This window comes from Halichoerus grypus, chromosome 6 (assembly GCF_964656455.1).
Source record: "Halichoerus grypus chromosome 6, mHalGry1.hap1.1, whole genome shotgun sequence".
Taxonomy (NCBI): domain Eukaryota; kingdom Metazoa; phylum Chordata; class Mammalia; order Carnivora; family Phocidae; genus Halichoerus; species Halichoerus grypus.
The window spans coordinates 171,399,311-171,427,196 of record NC_135717.1 but is presented as its reverse complement, the minus strand read 5'-3'; the positions used below and the strand labels follow the sequence as shown (position 1 = coordinate 171,427,196).

The following is a 27,886-nucleotide window of genomic DNA, read 5'->3' as shown; positions in this document are numbered from 1 at the left end:
TCCTCTTGTCACCCTGGTTATATGCCTTCAAGTCTCAGAACACAACACAAAACATACCATGGTCAACGTCAGACCTAAACAAAGTCTTTGAGCTCCCTCTATGCTAGGTACTATCCTGGGAAGAAAGAACAGGAAGAAAAGAAAGTCCTAATTCTAGTTTAACAGGGGAAACAACACAATAGAGAACAGAACCGGCATATAAATAATCTTAACACTACAGTACAATTTGAGAGGGTCTGCTGAAACCCAGATCTCTGCTTACTGGAGTCGAAGGCTGTGGGGGCAGCAGCGGCGCCGTCGGGGTGGGGGCAGATGCCGCGGCGCTCTGCTGTGAAAGAGGCTGCTGCTGCGGCTGCTCAGCTGAAGGAGCAGCAGGAAGCGAAGGCTGAACTGGAGGAGGAAGCTGCGTCGGCGGTGGTGTAGGTGTCTGCCTCGGAGGTGGATGGAGGGCCTGGGTCGGTGGCCCAGGTGGCATGGCTGGAGGTGTAGGAACAGGGGCTGGAATTGTTGCTGGTGGCTGCTGAGCCCCTATGCTTGGGGGAGTGTGGTGAGGCGTAGGGGTGCGACTAGGTACTGGAGAGGGTGAATTCTGATGCAGAGCTGACTGAGGGAGAGGGGGACAGTGAATGTGGCTCCCTTGAGACCCCGGAGGCATTATAGGAGAGTTCACAGGGCAGGAAGAACTGGACATTTGTGCCTGTTAAATGAGAAACATAAGATGACAATTGAGAACACAATAAAAGAAATATTTACACAGGCAGACTATATGCAATATGCTTCCATTTAAAAATGTGTCAAAAATCCTGTTACTGGGGGCATACCTTCAGATAATCCAATGTACTTAATTAAGGAAACTTCAAAAAAATTCACCAAAACAAAAACAAAAAAACAACCCACACCAGAATGGCCTCAGCTGCTTCAGGGGCATGGGACAGTTGAGTACACAGTATTTTCTGCCTGGTGATGCTCTTTAGCCACAGTTCTTTCTTCTGCATTATAGTTCTAAGATTCCATTTTTTTTTTTTTTTTAAATTTTAGGCAATAGTTCATTTTATTTTTGTGTTTCTAATTAGTGGCAAATTACACAAGTTCAATACATTTTCCTAAGATTCCATTTTAAGAAGTGTTCGCTACTATAAAAAATGGTTACAACTATCAATTTAATCTCTTTCCTAGTTTGTAACAATTATAATTGCAGCACTGCTACTTCAACTAATCTCTTCATGTTCAGAATACCATATGTCCATAACTGCTCTTATTAAAAACTTAGAAACTAGGGCGCCTCGGTGGCTCAGTCGTTGGGCGTCTGCCTTCGGCTCAGGTCATGATCCCAGGGTCCTGGGATCGAGCCCCACATCGGGCTCCCTGCTCTGCGGGAAGCCTGCTTCTCCCTCTCCCACTCCCCCTGCTTGTGTTTCCTCTCTCGCTGTGTCTCTGTCAAATAAATAAAATCTTTAAAAAAACAAAAACTTAAAACCATCTATTTTCACCCATTATTTGCTGCCACCCTTTCCTGTAAAAACCTAGATCAAGAGAAGTTTAAAGAATCACAAAAACAGGTGGAAAAAACCCATCTGTGAGACCTACTTGGGATACCGGTGCTTGCCCGCCAGACGGAGCCAAAGGCATATTCGTTACATTCATTCCCTGTGTTGAGAACTGAGTCTGGGGAAGGAACTGGCTCTGGTTGGAAGGCTGCTGCATGCGAGGCCCATAGCCCATAGGCTGCATAGGGGGAAAAAAACAAAAACAGAGCACCAATTGCTTCATTATGGTTATTCTACTACAGCTAGAATCACAACTGCTATGGCTCTGCTGAGGGGAAAGTGGGGTAGAAAAGGAAGAAAGTGTGCATGCAAAGATAATGGAGAACAGCCTTACAGCTGACCCAAGCCTACTCTAAAGCAATTACAGGAGGTTACTGACAAACCAATTTTCCTGATATACAAATGCACCTGACAAGGTACAGAGGTAACTGCTCTTTGCATACTGTTTGTTAAGTGACAGTGAATTACACCTTCACGAGGTCTGTGTTCATGTAATGATGTTGTAGTAGCACAAATCGTAAGACTCTGTAATAGGTACAATGAAAATCTTACAAAAGTTGTGGCTGAACTTGGTAGCATTCATGGTCCACAAGTATTTGAGGATTGTTACATTTCTTTTTTTGGGGTGGGGGAGTGTTTATAGTAGCTTTATTCATTAAAGTCAACAACTGGAAACAATCGAAATGTCCATCAATAATAAAGAATAAACACATTGTGGCACACTCACAAAATGGAATACTACTCAGCAAGAACAAATTACTGACATAAACAACAATGTAGATGAACTTTAAAACCATTATACTGAGCCAAAAAGATCAGACACAAGAGTACATCTGAATAATTCCATTTATATGAAGTTGAAAAACAGGTAAGGCTAATCCATGGTGATAGAAATCACGGCATCGGTTGTCTAAAGGAGACAGTGATTGAGTGGAAGGGGACATGAGGGCACTCTCTAGTGGAAATGTGCTTGAGGATTATTAAATTTCATTTCTAAAATTCCCTCAAACAAATATAGGCCTTTAATAGAGGAAGGAATTATGGAAAAACAAAGGCCAAAAACTTCATAATCTAAGAAAGGTATTTATCTTTTAAACATGGCAGTCTGGTGCTCAAGGACTAAAGGCACTAATTCTGAAAGCATAAGGGTTGGGGTTAACATGGAAAGGTGGATTGCCTTAGAATTTGCATAACGAGCAGTGAGTGCTCAGAGTCCCTCTTCTCCCTCCAGTCTCTAGAACCAAGCAACTGCCCCTACATCACTCTTGCAAGAGACAGTTTCCTGTCTGGATAGGTTCTGTGTTTGACGCACATTATAAAAGAGAGGCAACTATCAAAGTTGCAGGATACTAAATATTGAGATTCCAGGGAAAGGTGACTGGCTGCTCTTACCAACTTTCTAGTATGTAGACCATGGGCTGTACTTGGAAATAAATCTTTTTTTTAGTGTTTATTTTATACAGATTATAATCAAGAGAGTTCTTAACTATATTGGATCCTCTAATACATATACTTCAGAAACTTGGTTTTTCCTTTAAAGCTATAAACAGCTTTTATGCCACCATGTAAGTTGAAATTTTGCTTACAGAGCATTCCAATTTACAAATGTACCATAATTTAACCATAACAAATCCCCTACTGTACATTCAGGATATGGCCTGTTTTTAAAAACAGAGTACGTAATATAAGATCCTTAACATGAATTTTCTCCAAATTATATCCTTTTGGTACCTTAGTGATGAATTTTGTAGGATAAATTTCTAAATACAATTTGTTGGTAAAAGAGATAGATGAAAATTAGGGATTATAGCATTTACTGCCTAACTGTGGTATATGGTTTAGTTTTCTCCTACTCCACTTTAAAAAAAAAAAAACTATTTATTCTCATCTCTAAAACACATATATAATCATTTATCAATAAGGGCCAAATACAACAGAATTACAGAAAAAAAATCAATGTTAAAGGTTAATCACTTACAGTTAGCTATTTAAGCAACTGTAAGATTTGTTGTTTACAAAGTAGAAACAAATAAAAAGGATTTTTAAATGTTAGGTAAAGGCCCAAATAATTACCCAAAGACGACACACTTACTGGGTTGAGAGTTCCAGGCTGAGCTAACTGTCCATGGTGCTGAAGAGGAGAGGTTTGCCGGGGTCCAATTGGGGGCTGGGGCATACTCATCTGGCCAAACTGATTCAAACCTGTAAGTACAAAATATTTCGTCTGAATACCTTCACTGGAGAACTAAAGAATGAATTCTGATTCTGTAACATTTTATCAGGACAAATAAAGGAATCTGCTCTCAACTGTGAATGAATTTGTTTTAATCACAGCAGCCACAGAAGGACACTGTTAATTAATTAACATATGTTCTCTGAATAAAATTTTATAATTTGGAATAAAACCCATCTTGACCAGTTGTTTTTATTTTATTTTATTATTTTTTAAAAGATTTCATTTATTGATTTGAGAGCGAGTGAGCACAAGTTGGGGGGGGAGGGGGACAGATGGAGAGGGAGAGGCAGACTCTCGGCCAAGCAGGGAGCCCGACTCGGGGTTCAATCCCAGGATCTGGGATCATGACCTGAGCCTAAGGCAGACACTTAACCGACTGAGCCACCCAGGCGCCCCTGACCAGTTGTCTTTAAATGGATGCTTGATCATTTCGTATCTCTGCCACCTGACCTGCCACCCAACCTATGCTCTAATACCCTTTTCTTCCCTCCCTGGGCTCCAACTCCAAAATGTGTTCTGATTTCTCAAGTAGGTAATTATGATACATACTGCTGGTTGAGGCAGGAATCAAGGTGGCAATAATCTTGTAGTACACCAGAGACTCTGTTTTAAAAAGCCATGGTTGGGGCACCTGGCTTGCATAGTTGATAGAGCATGGGATTCTTGATCTCAGGGTTGTGAGTTTAGTTAGGCCCTATGTTGGGCATTGAGCTTACTTAAAAAAAAAAAAAAAAGCCATGGTTAGATACATGGATTTCTTTTATAACTTACCAGGCTGTGGAGTTATCCGAGGCATCATCTGGTTTGGCACATTGCCACGGATCATAGATGGGTCAGGTAGAGGGCCATCTAGGGTGGAATAGAGAAATGGTTAGAAAATCATTTTTTTTTTTAAAAAAGATTTTATCCATTTATTGTTTAGAGAGCGAGCGAGCAAGCATGCCTGAGCAGGGGGGAGGGGCAGAGGGAGAGGGAAAAGCAGACTCCCCACTGAGCAGGGAGCCCGACACAGGGTTCTGTCGCAGGACCCTGGGATCACGACCTAAGCCGAAGGCAGATGCTCAACCGACTTGAGCCACCCAGATGTCCCTAAAAAACCATCTTTTTTTTTTTTTTTTAAGATTTTATTTTACTTGACAGAGAGAGTGAAAGAGCATAAGCAGAGGAAGGGGGAGAAGCAGGCTCCCCAACGAGGGACTCGATCCCAGGACCGTGGGACCATGACTTGAGCCGAAGGCAGACGCTCAACCTACTGAGCCACCTAGGCGCCCTAGAATACCATCTTTTAGCCAGTGGCCCTTCCATTAAAAAGAGAGAGAGTGGGAAAGAGAGAGGGAGAGAAAAGAAAAAAAAGGAAAAACCCTCACAAAATATCTTTAATAGTATCATGAAAAATTCAGCCTGAATCTCCAAAGAATAAAGCTATGAACTCAGGAACCTGAAGAAAACGTTATTTCTGGTATATAAGAAAAGCCTCCAGGGGCACCGGGGTGGCTCAGTCATTAAGCGTCTGCCTTCGGCTCAGGTCATGATCCCAGGGTCCTGGGATCGAGCCCCGCATCGGGCTTCCTGTTCCTCGGGAAGCTTGCTTCTCCTTCTCCCACTCCCCCTGCTTGTGTTCCCTCTCTATCTGTCTCTCTCTCTCTCTCTGTCAAATAAATAAATAAAATCTTAAGGAAAAAAAAGCCTCCAAATATAGTAGAAACTTTACTTAATCTTTCAGTGTTGACAGGAAAATAATGTAAAATCTTAAATTAAAAAAAAAGAGAGAAAGGCTACTATAGCATTTAATATGCTACTGTTTGACTAAGCTGGATTCTTTGGTTGGTATGCAGAATACCTCCAAGAGACAGCCACAGATTTTGTTCAGTGACCAAATTTGATGTGTACCTCCATGTGTTTTTATGCGCACAAACCATTTCACTGTGACCACTGACCTTAAATAATTCACTTATTATACTGCTCTATATACCAAGGACCTCTTAAATACAAAAGCAGAAATAATTAAAATGACATCAAAATATAAATACAGTTGACACTTGAACAACATTTGAACTCTGCAAGTCCACTTATGCAGGTTTTTTTGGGTAAATATATATTTCTTAGGAGTTTCTTAGTAACGTTTCTTCTCTCTAGCTTATTTTAAGAATACAGTATTTAACACCTATAACATGCAAATATGTGTTAACTGTTTATGCTATTCCTAAAGCTTCTTGTCAACAGTAGGCTACTGATAATTAAATTTTGGGGGGAGTTCAAGTTTTTTGTGGATTTCTAACTGTGTTGAGGTCAGCGCCCCTAACTCCTGAGTTGTTCAAAGGGTCAAAAGTATGTAAGTTCTAATGGTTTCGTGGATTATCTGGACATCCTCTAGCACAGTGCTTTCCAACCTTTTCCATATCATGGTGCAGAGAAAATAATACTTCTCCAGCACTCTGGGAAAAGACAAGATGCTTGTAGTGACCCAACTCTGCCCTGGACACCCCGCCAAACCGAAGTGCTGTGCACGCAATCCTCAGATGTGCTTGTGGCAGACTATGCTCTAAAGAGAAGGCTATCACACTTCAGACAACTCAAAATTCCCTGTCACTTCTGCAAGTGTGCTATACTAACAAAAATGATCACACAACTAAGTGGTTTAGTGCAATTCAAGTAACTAAATCCACCAGGATTTACCATTAATATTGTTCTTAATAAAATTAAAACACAGTCAAATTGAATACTGGATTCTAAACATTTATTCATACTCTTTTATCCACAATTGTGCAAGATTTATAAAATTATGCATATAACCTATGTTCACTATATAAAAATTAGAGACCCTAAGACAGATAAAACCTATATAATCTTCCATATGTGTATTCATTACACTTTATGTAAAAGCAAGATTTTCACCTAATATATAAAGAACGTTTTTCCTGTCAATAATATGGATAGGTGTTGTAAGCTAAATGCCAGCAGGCACCAGGCAGTTAGTATCAACGAGTGGGAAAGACTAGGCATCTGAAGCAACACGGAAGGAACAGGGAGCGACTGGGATGAAGTGGGGAAGGCACAACTCTTCTAACAAGCAGTCACGACTCTAGATGGAGACTGTGGTACCCCTGGAGGAGAGAGGGCCAAATCTGCTAGATCCTTCCCTTCTTAAAGGAAACCAGAAATCCATATTCTAATGCAAAATCTTTTCAAATATATGAGACTAATCAAATGAAAAATCAAAAACCTAATTCTATTGCCCACATCTGGCCCTAATACCTTCATTTACAACTATGATGCACATGCTAGTTTTTTTCTGGCTACATGGTACAAATGTGTCATAAAACCTACTGTTGGCCTATTAGGCAGGTCTTAAATTCTCTTATCATAAGGAATATCTGATGGACACTGAAGGAACATTTTGATAATTTTTAATTATTTACAAATTTTTAAAACATATATACACACAGACACACACAAAACCATTAATTAAAATGCTTATCATTCACATTTAAATAAAATACTCTCAATGCAAAGTACACACATAGACAGGACAATCAAAAACCTTTTAAAACACAACATTAAATATATTCAAGTAAGCCTATCACCCCCACAAGAAACCAATATTAACAGGTTAGTATTTATTTCTTCCAGAACTTTTTTTTTTCTGGGAATTTGCCATATTAAATATTATACAGATAATACACATACTTGTCAACTTTCTCTTAATGTTTTTATGTTTGCAAAAAATTGAGGAGTCAGCTCCTTATTCAAACTCATTAAAAATTAGGTTCATTTTTGGACTACACATATATGTTGTTTATATCCACTTATTATAAACACCTTTCTAGTCTAATACAAATACCTACCACAGCCACCCTCTGATTATATAATGCATGCCCTTTGGGGTGGGGGGGCTTTATAGAAATACAAAAATGAGAAAGTTCAAGTCTTCCATAATCCTTCCTTGTGCCCATAATCATTTTCTCATGCAAATATAAAAATGAGGTAGAAATAAATTCATACTGAACTTGACAGATTATATTAAATGAGTATAAAAACTGTGTTTTCCAAATTTCCCATTGCGTTTGTCTATCTTTTTAAAAACTGAGATATAACCGACATGACAATGTATTAGTTTCAGGTGTACATGATTCAATATTTGTGTATATTACAAAAGGACCACCACAGTAAGTCTACCCCACACCCACTACCATACAGAGCAACAAGGGTTTTTTTGTGATGAGAACTTTTAAGATCTACCCTTCCGGCAAGTTTCAAATGTCTAATACAGTATTATTAACTATAGTCATCGTGCGGTATGTTACACATCCTCAGGACTTATAAGTGGAGGTTTGTACCTTTTGATCTTCCCCCATTTCACCCACCCCATCCATACTGCTGTCCCCACCCTGCCTCTTGCAACCACCAAACTGTTCTCTGTATCTATGAGCTCATTTTTTAAAAATAAAGATGCCAATCTAAGGGAGATCATATGGTAGGTCTTTCTGACTTATTTCACTTAGCAGAGTGCCCTCAAGGCCCATTCATGTCGCAAATGACAAGACTTCCTTTTTTTATGACTAAGTAGTATTTGTGGGTGCGTGTGTGTGCACGCACACACACATTTTCTTGACCCATTGATGGACATATCTTGTCTATTGTAAATAATGCTGCAATGAACATGAGGGTGCATGTATGTTTATCTTAACTAGTTTCTTCCTTATGGTACACTTCGGGCTTTTTACCTAGTCAAATCTTCATGGTTTGGTTTTATTTTCTGGATATTTCCTCATGTACTTTTATGTTAAGACAGTGATGAGCTAGGTTTGGTTGGGCAATTCAGCTTTTTCTTTCAAGAAAACTTTCTTTTATTTTTAATTACAATTGTATTTAACATATCTAATGGTTTAGAGCAGACTGTGAAGACAAAATGCCTGGGTTTGATTCTTGGTTCTGCCACTAACATTGTGACCATGACAAGTTAGGCCACCTCTCTCTGTCTCAGTTCCTCACTGGTAAAATGGGGCAACAGTACCTAAGATTATTGCTCAAATCTTTTTTTCTATGTATTTATCATCTACTAATTTTTTTTTTTTTTTTTTTTAAAGATTTTATTTACTTATTTGACAGAGAGATACACAATGAGAGAGGGAACACAAGCAGGGGGAGAGGGAGAGGGAGAAGCAGGCTTCCCGCCGAGCAGGGAGCCCGATGTGGGGCTCGATCCCAGGACCCCGGGACCATGACCTGAGCCGAAGGCAGATGCTTAACCATCTGAGCCACCCAGCTGCCCCTCATCTACTAATTTTTTTATTAATGTAAGCTCTACAGCCCAACGTGGGACTTAAACTCATGACCCTGATTTCAAGAGTCACATGCTCCACTGACTGAGCCAGCCAGGTGCCCCATATTTTGTACCTTTTTAAATAAAGCTGTTTGGGGCACCTGGGTGGTTCAGACGTTAAGCTTCTGCCTTCAGCTCAGGTCATGATCCCAGGGTCCTGGGATCGAGCCCCGCATCGGGCTCCCTGCTCCACGGGAAGCCTGCTTCTCCCTCTCCCACTCCCCCTGCTTGTGTTCCCTCTCTTGCTGTGTCTCTCTCTGTCAAATAAAAATAAAATTCTGAAAGAAAGAAAAAGAAAGAAAAGAAAAGAAAAGAAAGAAAGAAAGAGAAAGCTGTTTTAATTCTTATCTTGTTTTTTTAAATGCTAATCTGGTTTTATACTGCATCAACTCTCCCAGTTCGTTTTCCTTTTTTTTTTTAAAAAAAGATTTTATTTATTTATTTGATACACAGAGAGAAATAGAGAACAGAAGCAGGGAGAGGGAGAAGTGGACTCCCCACTGAGCAAGGAGCCAGAGGCGGGGCTTGATCCCAGGACCCTGAGATCATGACCTGAGCCGAAGGCAGAGGCTTACCAGACTGAGCCACCCAGGCGCCCCTCCCAGTTCGTTTTCCATCCCGTCTTTTTGTTTTCATTTCTTCTGTGTAGTAATTTTTTCTTTTGAACATTTCCTTTTTGTATAATAAATTTCCCTTGCAGTTTTAATTATCTATACAAGGACCACAGGATGAATCCTTCCTGATCATTATTTATCTCTATATAGGAAACAGTCCCCTCAGGGTGTGCTGTCTGCTCCAGAGGGTAGGTGGAATTACCTTAGAGTGGTTTCTCTAACAGCCACACCTTGCCCTTTACCTTTAAGTAGAGGGCTCCAGATGGTTGGTTGGTTAAATCTGTTCAACCTTCCAACTGCTTGGGTAAAAAGGGAATGCTCTGGAGAACCCTCAATTAAAATATTATAGTGTACAGCTGTATGGCTACTTCAGCAATGCAATACTGGGGGCACTTTTTGGATGTTTCTATAGTATAGATTAGGTTATTGTGAATATTTCACAACTGAAGTTAAGGAAATGAAAAAAAAATTTAAATTCTCACCAACAGCATATTCCAGAGCCATGTTACTATACAATCTTTAATACCCACTTTAACCTTTAGAGACTCCAAAAGGTCACGCTGATTTTACTTGTTCTTTCAGTTCTTTTCCCATTTTTCTTCCCACGTTCCATCTTTTTCCCCAAGTCACATACTAAAGGAAATTAGCTCCTTTAATGTTGAAAACATTTACCTTGGTTTGTCCACTAATTATGTTTATGGTATCTTCTGTTGTCATTTTTTTCTTCAAAACTTCTAGGTAGTATCTAGTTTAAAGACGTTTCTCATTTCATTTTATATTTTCTTCAACACATTCTGTGTACTACTTTTAATTTTTTGTTTAAAATTTAAAACTTTTGATTCTTCTATAATTAATTTGCATATGGGATAAGGCAGTGATCTCATTCTACAAAATGCCAGAATTAGTACAGGCTAAAGGTCAACATATACTTACGAGGCGATTCAGTTCCATTAATATTTGTTCCTGTCGGCATCAATACACCATACTGCTTTCCCTCTAATGCAAGACCACAATTTAATACCTGTAGACTTTAGACTTGGCTCAAATTTCTAAAGAACTTCAGAAAACTATCACACCCAAGTATCTCAGGTTTGCCCACTTGTCTCTATACCTAACTGTTCTGGTTTAGACCATCAGCACTGAAATCAGTCTAAACAATTCTAATCTTGACTTTGTTTCTGAACATTTGTTCTCCTACCTACTCAAAAAACAGCTGCTTGGGCATCTGGGTGGCTCAGCTGGTTAAGCATCTGCCTTCGGATCCAGTCACAATCTCAGGGTCCTGGGACTGAGCCCCGCACTGGGCTCCCTGCTCAGCGGGGAGTCTGCTTCTCCCTCTACCCCTCCCCCCGGCTTGTGCTCTCTTTCAAATAAATAAAACCTTAAAACAAAACAAAACAAAAGCTGCTTTTTCTTTGCCAGTGGACCTCCATGTATACTCTTCTTCTGCCAGAAACACTGTTGCTCTTCTCAATTCTGCTCAAATCACGGCCCTATGAGAGCATGTAACCAGCACTCTGCATTTAACAAATGGGGCTGCTGAAGGCCACTGGGAACCCTGGAGCTCACCATTTTACTACTTGAAGGCCTGAGGGAGATGAATTTCTCAGCCCTCCTAAAATCTTGACATATGAGTTGGTGCCTGCCGGCTCACATGGCACTATCTAAAGGTAGTCAGTCAAAAAATACAGGCTTTTCCTTCTCATAGCCTTTCTCACATCATTCAGAATAGCCTGTGTTGTTCTTCACCATGTACAAAACTCCTAATTTCACTACGTGAAATCTAGTAATGAGACAGTGAATGAATAAGGGAATGCATAATAATCTTGGCTATCTGGTTAATTCATTAGGTTGAGAAGGCTCCTATAACCAGAACACTAAAACTGTCAAGATGAATTTTAAATGCTTCTAAAAAATAGTTCTTAGCCTTCAAACATATTGTGTCAAGAAGAAAGTGTGACACTGTTGAGTAACATGACATTTATTGTGTGTTTAGGATGTATGAAAGCTGATGGGGACTTTGAACCTGCTTGGCCTGTATCTATTAGGTGCCTACCAAATTCAAGTCAGTGCAAACCTGTGGGCCACCGTCTTCTAGGTGTCACTTTGAGAGAACAGTATCCTGGGCTTCTAAAAATGATGCCAGATTATCAAGACTTTTTAAGTACTTACTATGCCCAGAAATCTTAAATATACTGTTACTTCTTTTACTAAGGGATGAATTAAGTTTCTTTGCAAAGGCAAAAAAAAGAAAAGGGTCATTCAGAAGCTCTAGGATAGGTACATAAGCTAGTGCAAATTAATGACTTTGGTTAGAAACCATTTTATTACCAATTTCTCCCCAAAATAACTGTAACAAAAAGCACTTACTGGAAGTCATTCCTGGTTGTGGCTGCCCCATATTGGGCCCTGGATTCATAGAAACTGGCACCATGCCTGCAGCACTGGGCAGCATGTTTTGTTTCTGTAGTCTAGTCCTTCGTTTTTCTTCTAGTTCTTTCTGGATCTTATAGATCTTCTCAGCTAGCAGGTGGTAGTATTCCGCCTTTTTGAATGTTGGAAATAAAACAAAGATAAGGAAAAGAGAGTAACTACCATTAGGTAACAGAAAAAATGAACAAAGAACAGATATTAGCTTCATTTAAAGAGGTAAGCAGAAACCCAAAGGGGGAAAATCTAATCTATTTTATTTTTTAAAGTTTTTATTTAAAGGCAGATGCTTTGTAAGTTAACATACAGTATAATATTAGTTTTAGGTGTACAATATAGTTACTTAACACTTGATATACCACCAGGTACTTATCATGACAAGTGCACTTCTGAATCCCCCTCACTTGTTTCCCTCATCCCCCACCCCCCCGTCTGATAACCACCATCTAATCTACTTTCTTAGATCATTCCAGATGTGAATTCGTGTTTGAAATCATCATGTGAAAAGCAGCTTAATTATGAACCTATATAGTAAAGCATGACCTCTCAAAAGTAGGTTTACAAAATACATGTTGGCAATTTGCAGCACAGGGGATGGATATGCTACATTTTGAAAAACTGCCAATTTAAAGAACAAAGTTCAAATGATGAAGAGAAACGAATACTTGAGATGAAAATACTAAGCAGCTGATTCACCATACTCTAGTGAAAATAGCACAGAGCTGGTAACAGCTCAACCACTTTTTAAGTTGACAGAAGGACAACCCAGATAAAGTGCCACACAAGTACACTGTATTATTAAGAGGAAAAATGTAAGATTCTTGATGACATACACTTAAAGAAAATTGCTTTGTTATCTTGACTGTGCACAGTGAGAATAAGACAGGATAGCTAAAGGGTAGCCTCTAAAGTACACTATTATTTGTATATGTTACAAAGAAGAATAAACAACTAAAACAGGTCCACTTCTGACTTTATATAGGAAAACAGATGCTCACTCGATTATTTGCAGATTCATACATGTCCCCTTCCACTTTCCGGGCATATGCAACTAAGTTTTCCATCCGTCTGTCTTTTAAAGCAGCAGGATCCGGAGTAGGAAATATGGCTTGAACACTAGGAAAAGAAAATTCTACCACTATTATATCATGTCAACTTTTCATTCTCATCACAGAAATATACAGTACTTTAAACTTTTTCCTGATTAGTGCTTTCTCATTTTTATACAATGTGCACATTAAGTGAAATAAAAAGGGGTGGGACATACTCAAATATTAAATAATACCGGCCCAAATGACATTGTCTCTGTGGTAAACAAAAGGCTTCCCCGATCAGAATATAAGAAATGACACTGCAAAAATCCCCTCTGGTCCCTGTCACTCTAACATAGAGTAAAAAAATTATACCAAGCTATTTGCATAAAGGAAGTGAGGAAACCTGACCTTTGTCATAGTGTCAAGATCCAACTGCCTTCAGATCCTTCTATTCTCAATTTATTCAGCTTAATGAAACCTAACGGGGTGCCTGGACGACTCAGTCAAATTAAGCATCCGACTCTTGATTTCAGCTCAGATCATGATCTCAGGGACATGGGATCGAGCCCCGCTTCAGGCTCCACACACTGAGCATGGAAGCTGCTTAAGAATTTTCTCTTTCCCTCTCTCTCTCAATAAATAAATAAATAAAACCTAATAATCACTACAAAAATCTTACAAGATAAAAAACATGAAGTGGAAGGGGCAGAGATGCATGATGATTCTGCCCAATTCAATGTCTTTTACTTTCTAACAATTCCCTACAAAATGCTTGGCACTAGTGTTCCTGAAGATTTGACAAATACATTTCCAGTCACTAATTTTATTATTTAGATATCTCATGTTCAGTTGTGCAGGATTCGGAAAAACCAGATGGAAAAGAAATAAATGGAAGTTTAGAAGAATATTTAAGTTGGTAAAAAATTCACAAGCATATAATATACTTTTAATGTCAAGTCAGATGATCAATCCCAAATAATCTATTATCTGTTACGAGATAACGGTTGTTAAACAATTTGAATGTCACAAAGTAAGTTTGTTTTGGTTGTTCTTTTTTAATTCATTTTATTAAAATCTTAGGAGTTTCCTCCTTGTTGTCAAATTCCACTTCTAGTGCCATCATTTTTGAATTCCTAAATGAAACTTAAATATACTTGGTAGGCTTATGTAAGATAAAATTAAGTTTAGATAAAAGATAGGCCACATGGTTCTAAACCAATAAAAAATATGGATGGAATGAAGGAGACCCTTCTATTAAGTGGAAAAGAAATGAAAAAGATTGCTTTCTCTGAGAAAAAAATGCTGGATGTCATTCACAGCACAAGCTCTGTAATAAGTGAGGTCCAAGCTCTACTTTTATGATATTGGGCACATTACACTTTACTGCTCTCTATCCCTCCTCCCCTTCTTTCATCTGACAAGACGCTTCTTTAAATAAGCTGAATGCCTGGCATATATCAACTCCACAACAAACAGCGCAGAGATATCTCACAAACCACTGACATGCATTTTTGGAGGGCCAGAAGACAATAGGGCGGCCACCACTCAACATCTTAAGAGCGTTATTAGGGATATTTACCACTACCATATTCTAATGCACTGAGACATGGTTTTTCTTCTAAAATTTGAGTTTTGCAAAGGCAGTGACACTAAAATAATTTTTAGCTAATATATTGAAAACAGTCACTAGGTAGAATAGTTTATACACTAATGTTAAAGCTGAAAGACTTCTACGAATGGTGGTGGAAAAGCTGAGAAGCAGAGAACAGGAAGCAAGAAAGCTACAGGAGCAGAAGCATTAGCATCAAGAGCCAGGCTACAGAAAAATCAATACTCCTCCTCTGTGGTTTAAGTGTCTGGCAGATTGGAAGCATGTTGACATGGTAACTCTTTATGAATAAGACATGCCCAGTCTTTATGAATAAGACATACAGTTTGTGAACAAGATGATTTCGAAGATCCTGAGTAATATCTTCATGCCATTGTTTCCGAATTCCAGTATTGGATGGTTGAGCTGCTGTTGGCATAGGACCCAGGGAGGCCACACTGGCATTTTCACTCATCATTGGACTTTAAAAAGGAATTGTGAAATAGTTTTAGTGAAGAAGGTAGGAGAAAAAAGATTTCATTTAGAGCTAACAGTGATGACTACAATGGGTCTAACACACTATGACAAGTCTATTTACATAAAGAAATCTGAGAGAAATAGTGTATATGTGTTTGTACTTGTGTGAGGCAGAGTTAACCCACAATACTTCATCCTCTGGAGGAGAGGATGAAGTCTTAGGTTTAGAAGATTAAGTGTTATGTTGTAAAACTAAACTGTTACTCTGACACAACTTATCCCAGGAATCCACTGGGTAATGGATTAATTCTTACCTCTGGGATAACTCCTATTTTAAGTAGCTGCATACTTGCAACCTCTTACTATATGGAGGGAAGGTACAGGTTACCCTGGATAATTGATACAATTTCAAATAAGATTGTAGAAAACCAAAAGCATGGACTCAAATATAATATTTGCCTTCATTCATCAAGGATAGCTTCAAATCAAAGAAACAAAAAAACTCAAATAAGGAATTCTAACAAGTGTTTAAAACATGACATAGGGAACACACTGAGAAAAAACTTACTTTTGAGAATTTATGGCTGAATGCAACATTGAGTCAGAAAGAAGATTCGACGTTTGAACCCCTACACCTCCATTTACTCCCATAGGACTAGCACCTAGGTCAAAACAAACAAAAGGAATATTTTAAATACCATAGCAAAAAGAAAGAACAAACAAAAGAATAGCTATAAAAGTACTAGAAGAACATATCACAGGAAATTTTTGTGCTTTCAAAGACCCAAAACCCAGAAGCCGTAAGGACAACATTTAGAAACTTGAGTAATAAAATAACCACCATGAGCAAAGAAGACAAATGACAAACCAGGGGAAAAAACAAAACAAAGAAAACACTAGGGCTATTTACCAAATGCTGACAAAAAAATCTGTGCACACTCTTTGACTTAGTATTTCTACTCCTGATATTTTGTCTTATAGGTTTACTCATATATGTATGGACAGACACTGCCTACAATGATGTCAAAAGGAGCAAAAAATTAAAACCAAAACGGTTTAGGTGACATAACTATATATGCATATATTTTCATAAGTACAACTTACGAAAGGACGTAAGTGTGATGATCCCTGGAGAGGGGGGAATGAAATCTTAATCCGAAAGATGGTGTTTTGGTTAAACATTTGAATACTCCTTCAAACTGGCCGGAATAGCTCTATGTGCATACATTACCTCCTCAATTAGCAATTTTAATGAATAGTCTATTTCTTTAAAAACAAAAGCTAACAGCAATATTCACACTAAACCAGATTTTCATGTGGTTAAAATTTTTTTTTTCTTTAAATACACAATTCTATTAATATACCTCAAGGTATGTTAAAAACAAGGAAAAAAAAGAAACTTCACACTATAATGCAAATAACTGGTGAGATCTGTAAACAACATTTAATGAAAAAAAAATGCTGGTGCTTTCCTTCACCATGTTTCCTAAATATTTAGGTAGAAATTTGCTTCTAACAACATCAGCCCAGCTCTGAAATGTAGTTGCTGGAAGTGGTCTTTTTAAAACAGAATTGTATTGTTCCTAATTCTGTATTTGTCAACGTAAACACTACATGTGGAAATACTCCTTTTTAGAGAAATTAGGTACCCATCACATTGATTTGCTTTATTGCTGGCAACAGCATGAAGGGGTAAAAGAAAAAGTGATGACACTCCACCAATTTGCTTACTGTCTTCTGATGGCACATGAAAACATAGCAAAACATTCTCTATGAAGTCCCCAGGTCCATTTAATATTCGGCACTGACTCCAAGTTATGGCTCAATCATAACTTGAGAAGGAATAGGTTAATATTTAAGATCCTAAGAGGGGGTTAAAAAAAAAATTCCAAGAGCGAACATTCACTTGAGAATACAAAAATGAAGTCAAACAATACTGGCACTGCCTGAGATTAAGTCAGAAGGCGGGGGGGAAGGGAATCGCAACACCTAAAAATCATCAAGAATATATATATATATTTTTTTATATATATATATTTTTTATTTATTTATTTGACAGAGAGAGACACAGCGAGAGAGGGAACACAAGCAGGGGGAGTGGGAGAGGGAGAAGCAGGCCTCCCGCCGAGCAGGGAGCCCGATGCGGGGCTCGATCCCAGGACCCTGGGATCATGACCCGAGCCGAAGGCAGATGCTAACGACTGAGCCACCCAGGCGCCCCATCAAGAATATATTTTTGTTGGGGTACCTGGGTGGCTCAGTCGGTTAAGAGTCCGACTTTTTTGTTGTTGTTGTTAAGATTTGAGAGAGAGAGAGAGAGAGAGAGAGAGAAAGGGCGCTTGTGCGCACACACAAGCAAAGGAAACAGCAGAGGGAGAGGGAGAAGCAGGCTCCCCGCTGAGCAGAGAGCCAAGGACGCAGGCTGATCCTAGGACCCTGAAATCATTACCGGAGCCCAATGCAGACGTAAGCGTAACTGAGCCACCCAGCACCCCCTGCATCTGACTCTTGATATTGGCTCAGGTCATGATTTCAGGGTAGTGCGATCTAGCTCCATACTGGGCGTGGAGCCTGCTTAAGATTCTCCCCCTCTCCCTTTCTTTGTCCCTCCTTCCCCTCTAAAAATAAAAAAAGAATGTATTTTTGTTTTCTAAGCCCTAGGAGAAACCCCATACTAACCTTTATAAAGTAAGGGAACTCAGCAGGGACTGTAAGAATGTGGTCAAATATGGTCAAGGAAGTCTTATACAAAAAAGCTCAAATTTAGGGCTCCAGAAGGGTTTCTACCTTTTGGCTACAGAATCTCTATAACCTGATATATGTTAACAGAGATCTTGTAGTTCTGTCTGCTTAAGTGCTTCCTTGCCCATCCAAACCAGAGATGTTTCAAAGTAAGGGCCATGCCCCTTTCTTAATTTTTTTTCCAGCACATAGCACATTTGAATGCATGCTGTTTCTCATTTACTCAAATGTCCCCGTCAATCAAAGGTACCTGAAATTTATAATTGATTCCAGCATTACAGCCAGTTCTGCCACAGGGGGAGACACATCTGGAGTCCCAAGTTGTTTTGGTGAATATGTCTGCTTAAAAGCACTAGTATAAAGGTTTGCTTAAGTGCTTCATCCTACCCAGTACTATACACCTCAGGGAAAGATGCTATGACATAGACCCATAAACACAAATACTACCTTTTCTAAAAATCCAACAGCCTCGGAACATACACTAGCACCTGTATCTGACAAAGAGGGGGGACAGAAGGCCTTCAGAGAGAGTACAAAACAAAACCCGGGAGTTCTTAACAGAAATAGTTCCAGAATTTCCATAAAATAGCTGAAAGATAGCTAACCAATAATTTGAAGGTCAGTAATAAAGAGAATAGGGATACTATAAAGGCCAGTTAAAGGCAAATAAAGAGTCCCAAAACATTTTTATGCTGAGATTATTAAAACCTGAACATACACACCACTATACATGACATATTCATACCAAGAATGTTTAATCTGGATCTCACTACAAGGAAACAATCAGACTAATCCAAACTATAGGACAATCTACAGTGTTCATCAAAAGTCAATGTGTGATGAATAAAGAGAGGAGAGATGACTTCTAGATTAAGAGAAACAAACGGCACATAACAAACTGAATGGAAAAAACCCCAAATGACTTCGGGGGACAACTGGAGAAATTAAAATACAGACTGTACATTAGAAGACATTATTAACTAATGTTAAATTCTGTAGGCATGATAATAGTGTTGTGGCCATGGAGAAGAATCTCTGATTAGGAAACACATGCTGAAACAGCAGTCAAATGTCAGGACAGCTCAAGAACACACAGAAATAAAGCAAATTTGGCAAAAAATGCTGAGAATAAAGAAATCTAGGTAAAAGGTATGTATATGGTCTTTATTGGAGTATTACAACTTTTAGGTAGGTTTTGAAAACTCCAAACTAAAATTTAGAAGAAAAGTATGTATTCATATAGGGGAAAGAAACATGTAAATACTACCTTTACCTTAAATCTGCAACGATTATGAAGAACCTAGAGCATTTTTTTTAACTTTTTAAAAAAATATTTTATTTACTTGACAGAGAGAGACACAGCGAGAGAGGGAACACAAGCAGGGGGAGTGGGAGAGGGAGAAGCAGGCTTCCCGCCGAGCAGGGAGCCCGATGCGGGGCTCGATTCCAGGACCCTGGGATGACCTGAGCCGAAGGCAGACGCTTAACGACTGAGCCACCTAGGCCCCCCGAACCTAGAGTATTTTACACTGCTATAAAGGAGGATACAAAAAGTGTTTTTATGTCTCAAATTTCCTGACCAAGTTTTCCCCTGGATTTCTGATTATATATCCAACCTGCCCTCTTGTCAGAGTCCCCAACAATACTTTAGGGTTAAAATAATATGGGTGAGACCTGACAGCACTAACCACTTGGGAGTCCGATCTTGGAAAAACACAAAAGATAAACATTATAGGTTGCTGAGTAAATGGAAATATACTCAAGTAAACTGCTTTTGTTTACAAATGCCATAAAAACCCTACACTGTTGGAGCACACGACACAGTCCCATTTGTGGATACAGTCCAGCACATCAGGCTAGTGTCCTAAAATAGAAACCATCAGTGAAAGAAAACAGAAGTGAAAAGAGTCTGGTTTAGTATTTCAAAATCATGAGATATCAAAAAAAATACAGTTAACACTAATTTTGAGTATTGAACTGTGTATTTCTTTACTCTTTCTGATAATATGGCTCTAGGCTAAGGCCAAGATGCAACTCCAGAGTCATTATTTCTGATCATCAAAATTATATTCCTAGTAAAATCCATTATAAAACTCTAAAAATAGAAGCTTGAAAGGATCACTTTAAGTACCCCCAAAAAATCAATTTACAGTAATCCTTAGTCCAAACATTACTCAGAAGCATAAAGTTTAGATTAAAACTAATAAATTGCTGGGGTGCCTGGGTGGCGCAGCTGGTTAAGCATCCAACTCTTGGTTTTGGCTCAGGTCATGATCTCAGGGTTGTGAGACTGAGCCCCACAACGGGCTCCACAGTGAGTGCAGAGTCTGCTCAAGATTTTCCCTTCCCGGGGCGTCTGGGTGACTCAGTCGTTAAGCGTCTGCCTTCGGCTCAGGTCATGGTCCCAGGGTCCTGGGATCGAGCCCCGCATCGGGCTCCCTGCTCAGCGGGGAGCCTGCTTCTCCCTCTCCCACTCCCCCTGCTTGTGCTCCCTCTCTGTGTCTCTCTCTGTCAGATAAATCAATAAAATCTTTAAAAAAAAAAAAAAAAAAAGATTCTCCCTTCCTCTCCCTCTGCTCCCCCTCCCCCCGTGCTCTCTCTCTCCCCCTCCCTCAAATGAATAAATAAATCTTTTTTTATTTTTAAAAAAAATTTTTTTTTCAAAGATTTTATTTATTTATTTGAGAGAGAGAGACTGAGAGAGAGAGAGCATGAGAGGGGGGAGGGTCGGGAGGGTCAGAGGGAGAAGCAGACTCCCTGCCGAGCAGGGAGCCCGATGCAGGACTCGATCCAGGGCCTCCAGGATCATGACCTGAGCCGAAGGCAGTCGCTCAACCAACTGAGCCACCCAGGCGCCCAAATGAATAAATAAATCTTTAAAACAACACAACAACTAATTAATTGGTTAAGATTTTGGTGTGAAGTGAAAAAGAGGTCACATGTTCATAATATGCAATAAAATATTTTCTTAAAACCCTCTTAAAGACTGCAGAGAGGGGCGCCTGTGTGGCTTAGTCAGTTAAGTGTCCGACTCTTGATTTCAGCTCAGGTCATAATCTCAGGGTCGTGAGACTGAGCTCCCCATAAGGCTCCAGGTGTAGAGCCTTCCTGAGATTCTCTCTCCCCTTCTCTCTCAAAAAAGAAAATAAAAAGAAAAGAGTGTGGAGAAAATTACATGCCCCAGTCAGGGGGATTTCATTTTGAGATACATTTCTTTTGTCTAAGTTTTACGGAACTCATAAAAAGAAAATGAAAAGACAGGGGGCACCCTTCAACATAAACACACAGGATTAATTACTTTTAAAAGGGCTTTGGTATAAAAGAATAACACTTCAGGGGCTCCTGGGTGGCTCAGTCGTTAGCATCTGCCTTCGGCTCGGGTCATGATCCCAGGGTCCTGGGATCGAGCCCCGCATCGGGCTCCCTGCTCAGCGGGAAGCCTGCTTCTCCCTCTCCCACTCCCCCTGCTTGTGTTCCCTCTCTCACTGTGTCTCTCTCTGTCAAATAAATAAAATCTTTAAAAAAAATAAAAAAGAAGTAACACTTCATATATAAGCCTTTGCCCATCTGGCTTGGGCCTGATGAATAGAAACCATGAGGATGTAACATGCCAAAAAGAAGAGTTTGTTTTCACACTAGTTTTTAAGATGAGATTGAACACAATGAAATAAATGAGGTATTCTAGAAGTTTTGGCTCATGGTGATTATTACTAATAAGGTACCATTAACTGAACTAAGAAGAAATAGATGGAAACTTGATTAATCTTCAATCTTAAAATAAAGACACTGAGAAAAGGGGAAAAGAAATCTCAAGAAGCCAACTTTCAAATGATTTTGTGGCTATATGCAAACATACATACATAGATGATACAAGAGGAGACAAAAAGAACAAAACCAGGAATTGAACACAGAAAATTTGAAAAATTAATGGGAAATACCAATTACAAAAATGAAAATCCAGGCCAGGCACAGTTAGACAACAGCACTGGTTGAGATCCTAAAACTCAAGAGGAGTTTGGATAACACTTCGGGTAACATGGGAAGAAAGAAGAAAAAGGCAATCTTAAGTAAAAAAAAAAAAAAGATGAAGAGGGGTGAAATGAAGTCCCCAGATCTCTATTTCTGACCCCTTTCATGTATTTGAAACACAAGAGTTTGAAAACTAGCCTGAAAAGGCAGGATTAGCTCTTCATCCCGGTTTCTGGTCTAGTTTTTTAAACTCCTCACTCAGTAATTATTTAACAAGTTTGCACTGCCCATCAAGGAATGATGTACATTTCGTTAAGTTAAAAAGCACAAAAATCAACAAGATTACATTTTTCTAAGAGCAGTATGCCCAATTTTGTTTCCTCATTTGGAACCGAACAATAATGGGCAGAAACTAAAGCTTACTATAAATATTAACCGAAGGAAGACAATGGACTTCATAGGAAAAAACACGGTGGATCATACAGAACCAGACTTTTTTTTTTTTTTTTATGATTTATTTAAGGAGACAGACAGCACAAGTGAGAGGGGCAGAGGGATAAGGAGAAAGAATCTCAAACAGACTCCGCACTGAGCAGAGCTTGACTGTGGGGCTCGATCCCAGGACCCTGAGATCATGACCTGAGCTGAAATCAAGAGTTGGATGCTTAAATGACTGTGCCACCCAGACGCCCCCAGACTGTTTTCTAGTTACAGAAGAACTCATCACCAAGGACAGTTTTAGAATAAAGAGGCAAGGTATTAAAAGTCACTGACTCACCAGTGGACCTACTTATTTATTTAAACAAAATTGCTTAGATGTTCAACTTCTTAACAGCAAAGGGATACAATCTAAATGCAAATCTCCTTTACTTCACTACACAATTAGAGGAAAAGAAAAATATGCCCCAAATTAGGATACTAGAACACTGCTCATTCTTCCCCTTCCTTCTCAGTCATATCATAGGAAGAAGTTAAGTAAACACATACATTCAATAAGCTATTTCAAAAGGCACACTACTTTAGCAAGAATATGGGAATCTGTATTAATAACCACATTCATTTCTACACACCTCAAACCAAAATATAACAATTTCCTTTCCTTTTTCTTTTTTTTTTAAAAGATTTTATTTATTTGAAAGAGAGACAGAAAGCGACAGAGATAGCAAGAAAGATCATGAGCAGGGAGGAGAGAGAGAAGCAGGCTCCCCGCTGAGCAGGGAGCCCGACGCATGACTTGATCCCCAACCCTGGGATCATGACCTGAGCCAAAGGCAGACGCTTAACCAACTGAGTCACCCAGGGGCCCCCACAACAATTTCTTTGTGCGGTTTAAGATGGGGGAGAGGAGGGGGAAGGAAACCTAAATGTCTATGTGTAAAAGACTGTTCTATAAAATGAACTACTCTTCAACCATTAAAAAGGATACATGGGTATATAAAATGAAAGATGTCCTGAATTGTGTTAAAGAAATAGTTTGCTATAGAGTAACACACAAGATCACATTTCTAGAAATACAAATTCACATATGCATGAAAGAATTAAGAAAGATATAAATCACTAGCAGTTGCCTCTGGTATACTGACTGTGATGAGACTTTTCTACTACAATCTTTAAAAAATTACTTCAAGAATTAATCACGTGGGACACCTGGGTGGCTCAGTCGGTTTTAAGTATCTGCCTTTGGCTCAGGTCATGATCCCAGGATCCTGGGATGGAGCCCCACACTGGGCTCCCTGCTGCTTCTCCCTCTCCCTCTGCTGCTCCCCCTGGCTTGTGCTCTCTGACAAATAAATAAATAAAGACTTAAAAAAAAAATACCTTAAAAGAAATCATGTAACAAAAAAAATTAAGAGTGGGGACAGACACACACACACATAGACTAAAATAAACTAAGGAGGTAATTCTGCATATTACATGGCATTTACATATATAACCAACATCACATCTGTCACCAGAGAGGACACAAACTTACTCATGTTGCTCATGGGCCGCATGCCTTGGGGAGATTGCCCAGACTGCTGATTCTGCTGGTTCTTTGCTTGCACCTGGGGCTGCGTCGGCATTTGATTTACTTGATAGGGCAGCCCAAGAGCTGCATATGCCCTTTCTATAGAGCTGGGATCAATCTGACTAACAGTGCTTAGGCTGGGGGTAGACTGTTGACCCACCCCTAGAGAACTAGTATTTCCAAGTCCAACTGGTGCTCCAGTCAGAATTGCTAGAGAAGACAAAAAAAAATGGGATTATAATGTTAAAGATGTAAGAAAAGTAGACTAACCCATCATGAATTTAAAAGACACCAAATCAGTTATGTGATTATGAAACATCTCAGTACATGCATCTTGTTTCTCATTATTTCCTTAAAAAAATGTCTAGATGCAGAACTGAATGGTCAAAAGAGGGTCACTGGCATGAGAGGCTTTTGATCCAGAATACCCAAAAGCCTCCCTTCCCTACAGGCTGTATCAGTGTTCCCACCAACAGTGTATGAATGACTCAGAGCCACACAAATACCAACACCAGAGAGCATCATTTCTGCCAATGTGATGTGAGACAAATAGCACCTTATTTCATTTCTTAATTTAATAGTGAACTTTTTGGTATGTCCTCCTCCCTCTATTAAACTATTTCCTTATCCCAATTTTCTCCTGGGTTGTTTATGACTTCTTCTTTAATTTATGGTACTTAATTCCTTCTTCACATGCTATACATATATTTCCAAATTTATCTTTTCAGCCCTAAATGCTTAATGTTTTGTTTCTAGAGAGGAGGTGTGGTAGCTGCACTTAAATCTTTCTACTTTTGTCTTTCTCCAAGAAAAGCTCCTAAACATCCCAAGCTTCTAAAAATAATCTCAAACTTTTTTCCTTTCTCTTTAGTTTCAAATTATCTCTATTAGACCATAAATATAAAAGAGTAACTTGCCCAATGTCACTGTCTTTTCAGTTTTCATGAATGTAAAAATGAAGTATAAATTCACCGTTTTCAAACAATGACTATTAACAGTTTCTAGATCTTACTTTAGGTAATAAGCAGATCAATTCTAATCTCATTAATATGAAGTTAACAGGAGTGGAAACAACCTAGTAGGATAGCACAAGGAAGACACAGGAACTTCACATAATCGAGAAGTACTCTAAATCCCACCAAACTGCATGTGGTAAGAGTCTAAGAATATTTTCGGTATAAAAGCTTCAAAAGATTTAATCACTTACACTGTTGGTTTCTCTTATCTCCAGCATTTTTAAGGGGGAGACACACAGGACAATCATGCCTTGTACAATTCTTCCAGTGTGAAATGATTTGTCGAGAAGAAGCACAGTGTGCCACTAAAAAGAAGAAAAATAATTTTTTCAAATGCAGCTTATACTTTTTTATATTAGTATCAGCTAACTTACTGATCACTTAACAAGTGCTACAAATGTTAACTCACTTCATCTTCCTAACATCCCTACAGGGTATTAGCACTCACATTTTATAGTTGAGAAAACAGGCAAAACCTGGTTAACCAATTTGCATAAAGTCAGAGTACTCAAAGTGGGATTCAAACTTAAGCAACCTCCAGAGCCCATATTTTCCACCAAGATGTGCAATCTACTTTATAAAAACAGATTTCTAGGGGCGCCTGGGTGTCTCAGTCGTTAAGCATCTGCCTTTGGCTCAGGACATGATCCCAGGGTCCTGGGATCGAGCCCCATATCGGGCTCCCCGTTCTGCGGGAGGCCTGCTTCTCCCACTCCCCCTGCTTGTGTTCCCTCTCTCGCTGTGTCTCTCTCTGTCAAATAAATAAATAAAAATCTTTAAAAAAAAAACAAAACAAACAGATTTCTAATGACTCCATAAATATACAAAATGCATTAAGCTGGGTAACACTGTTTTAGTATTTGCCTATCTGATAGTTAGCAAATCCTCAATAATATTTAAAGTATGCTATGCTGGGGCAAATCAAAGTCAATAAGGATCACCACAAAAGAGACATCCTTTAAAATTTCTACCATATCCCTAGATACTAACAAAATGATACTGAATTTTATCACATCCTAATATGGAATTAAGACATTATCAGTAAAGGAGTTTCAAAATAGAGTAGATCACGTTTTCTCTTGGACTCTAAATGTTAATTGCTGACCACAGAAACCCTTTGAGCCCACTCACCTTGGCAGGACTTGCCTGACTGGCAGTGTGTCATGTGGTTTAGGACGTTCTTCATTGTGCGACAGTGGGGAAGGTTGCACTGCCTCACTTCCCCATTAGCCTGCTCCCGGCGCTGGCACTTGTGAGCATGCAAAAGGAGAACAAGCTGCTGCTGGATGAGCTTGCGCTTCTCTGGATCAGCTGTATGCGCTCCAGAACCCATCCCTTGGGCTACTGGAGTCACAAGGCCTGGCTGCTGGACCTGTGGGGCCTGCTGTTGACCCTAAGGGAAAAAAACAACAAAGATACATTTAACGTTGAAAATATCTAGCTCTATAGGTGTGCCGCAGTGTGCTCTTTAATAAATATAGACCTAGACATTTTCAATTAAAACCTTTAAGGACAGGGGCGCCTGGGTGGCTCAGTCATTAAGTGTCTGCCTTCAGCTCAGGTCATGATCCCGGGGTCCTGGGATCGAGCCCCGCATAAGGCTCCCTGCTCGGCAGGAAACCTGCTTCTCCCTCTCCCACTCCCCCTGCTTGTGTTCTCTCTCTCGCTGTCTCTCTGTCAAATGAATAAATAAAAAATCTTAAAAAAAACACAAAACCTTTAAGGACAGTCTACCATGTGCCACAGGTGAGTCCAAGGTAAATAAACAATGGTTCCTACCATCAAGAAGCTCAATAAGAAAACAAAGTTACATTACTAAGTAATATAGTCAAAGTATATATAGTATGCAAAGCAAAAAAAAAAAAAAAAAAGCATGATAAGCTGGGCTGGGAGAGGAAAAGGCAAGGAGTCTGTAGTGAAGAGAATGTTCAAGTCAGGTTTTGAAACACAGTAACAATGAAGAACTCCTTGGGAGACCCAGCACCGTCTTTTAGGTGGGTGAAAAATTAATTTTTGTAATTAGGAAGCCCCCTTTTTCCCCTAGTGAAAAAAGTAAACATTTCTGGGGACAGAGATGCCCTGTTTTATTCATTTTTATATCTCTAGTACTTAAAGTATCTGAAATACAGGCAATTCAGTGAATATATGACACAAAGCAAAAAATAAAAATAAAAAATCTGAAAGAGAAGTAGCATTTCTACAGGACAATTTTTTCCAAAGGTGAACAGGGACTACTTAACAAATTTACAACTAGAAATTGTTTTACTTTAGAAAAATAGCAAGCAGCAGCTCTTTCTGCCTATGGGTCTTTGTCCCCGTGCTTTAATTCCCTTTTGCACCGAAAAAAGAAAGAAAAATAGCAATGTTAGAAGCTTTGGAGATTCCCAAAACAAAAATCACTGTTTAAAACAATGTGTAACGGGACGCCTGGGTGGCTCAATCGGTTAAGCAACTGCCTTCGGCTCAGGTCATGATCCTGGCATCCCAGGACTGAGTCCCCTTCAGGCTCCCTGCTCAGTGGGGAGTCTGCTTCTCCCTCTGACCCTCCCCGCTCTCGTGCTCTCTCAAATAATAAAAAAATAAAATCTTTAAATAAATAAATAAATAAATAAATAATAAATAAATAAAAATAAAATAAAACAATGTGTAACTTTGAGGGAGGTTACTCTTGTATGGCAATATCAGATACAAATCAGTAAATACGGTCATTGAGAGTTGGAATCCTTTGCCACAGAGTCCTTCTGAGGAGAAAGGTTCTACTTTCCTATTCCATAGAAATGCTAACAAGCAGAAGATATGTAGTACAGCAGGCCACAAAATTTTCGTTGTAGAAGCCCCACTTGCTCGCATTTGGCCAAGCACCCTTACTGAACAATACTGTAAGAAACAAAAACCCATGGGA

General features: G+C 39.2%; 1 protein-coding gene across 1 annotated transcript in view; it reads right to left on the bottom strand.

Moving 5' to 3' along the window:
- EP300 (EP300 lysine acetyltransferase) overlaps positions 1 to 27,886 on the bottom strand; it is an 83,570-nt gene that overhangs the window by 24,869 nt on the left and 30,815 nt on the right. Inside the window, exons 4-14 of the mRNA XM_036072614.2 lie at positions 26,116 to 26,377; positions 25,176 to 25,289; positions 23,933 to 24,178; positions 15,818 to 15,911; positions 15,117 to 15,254; positions 13,149 to 13,266; positions 12,091 to 12,265; positions 4,555 to 4,632; positions 3,640 to 3,749; positions 1,588 to 1,725; positions 263 to 697 (exon numbers count right to left, since the gene is read on the bottom strand). Of these exons, the coding sequence (XP_035928507.2) occupies positions 263 to 697; positions 1,588 to 1,725; positions 3,640 to 3,749; positions 4,555 to 4,632; positions 12,091 to 12,265; positions 13,149 to 13,266; positions 15,117 to 15,254; positions 15,818 to 15,911; positions 23,933 to 24,178; positions 25,176 to 25,289; positions 26,116 to 26,377 (1,908 nt within the window). The remainder of the gene's footprint in view (positions 1 to 262; positions 698 to 1,587; positions 1,726 to 3,639; positions 3,750 to 4,554; positions 4,633 to 12,090; positions 12,266 to 13,148; positions 13,267 to 15,116; positions 15,255 to 15,817; positions 15,912 to 23,932; positions 24,179 to 25,175; positions 25,290 to 26,115; positions 26,378 to 27,886) is intronic.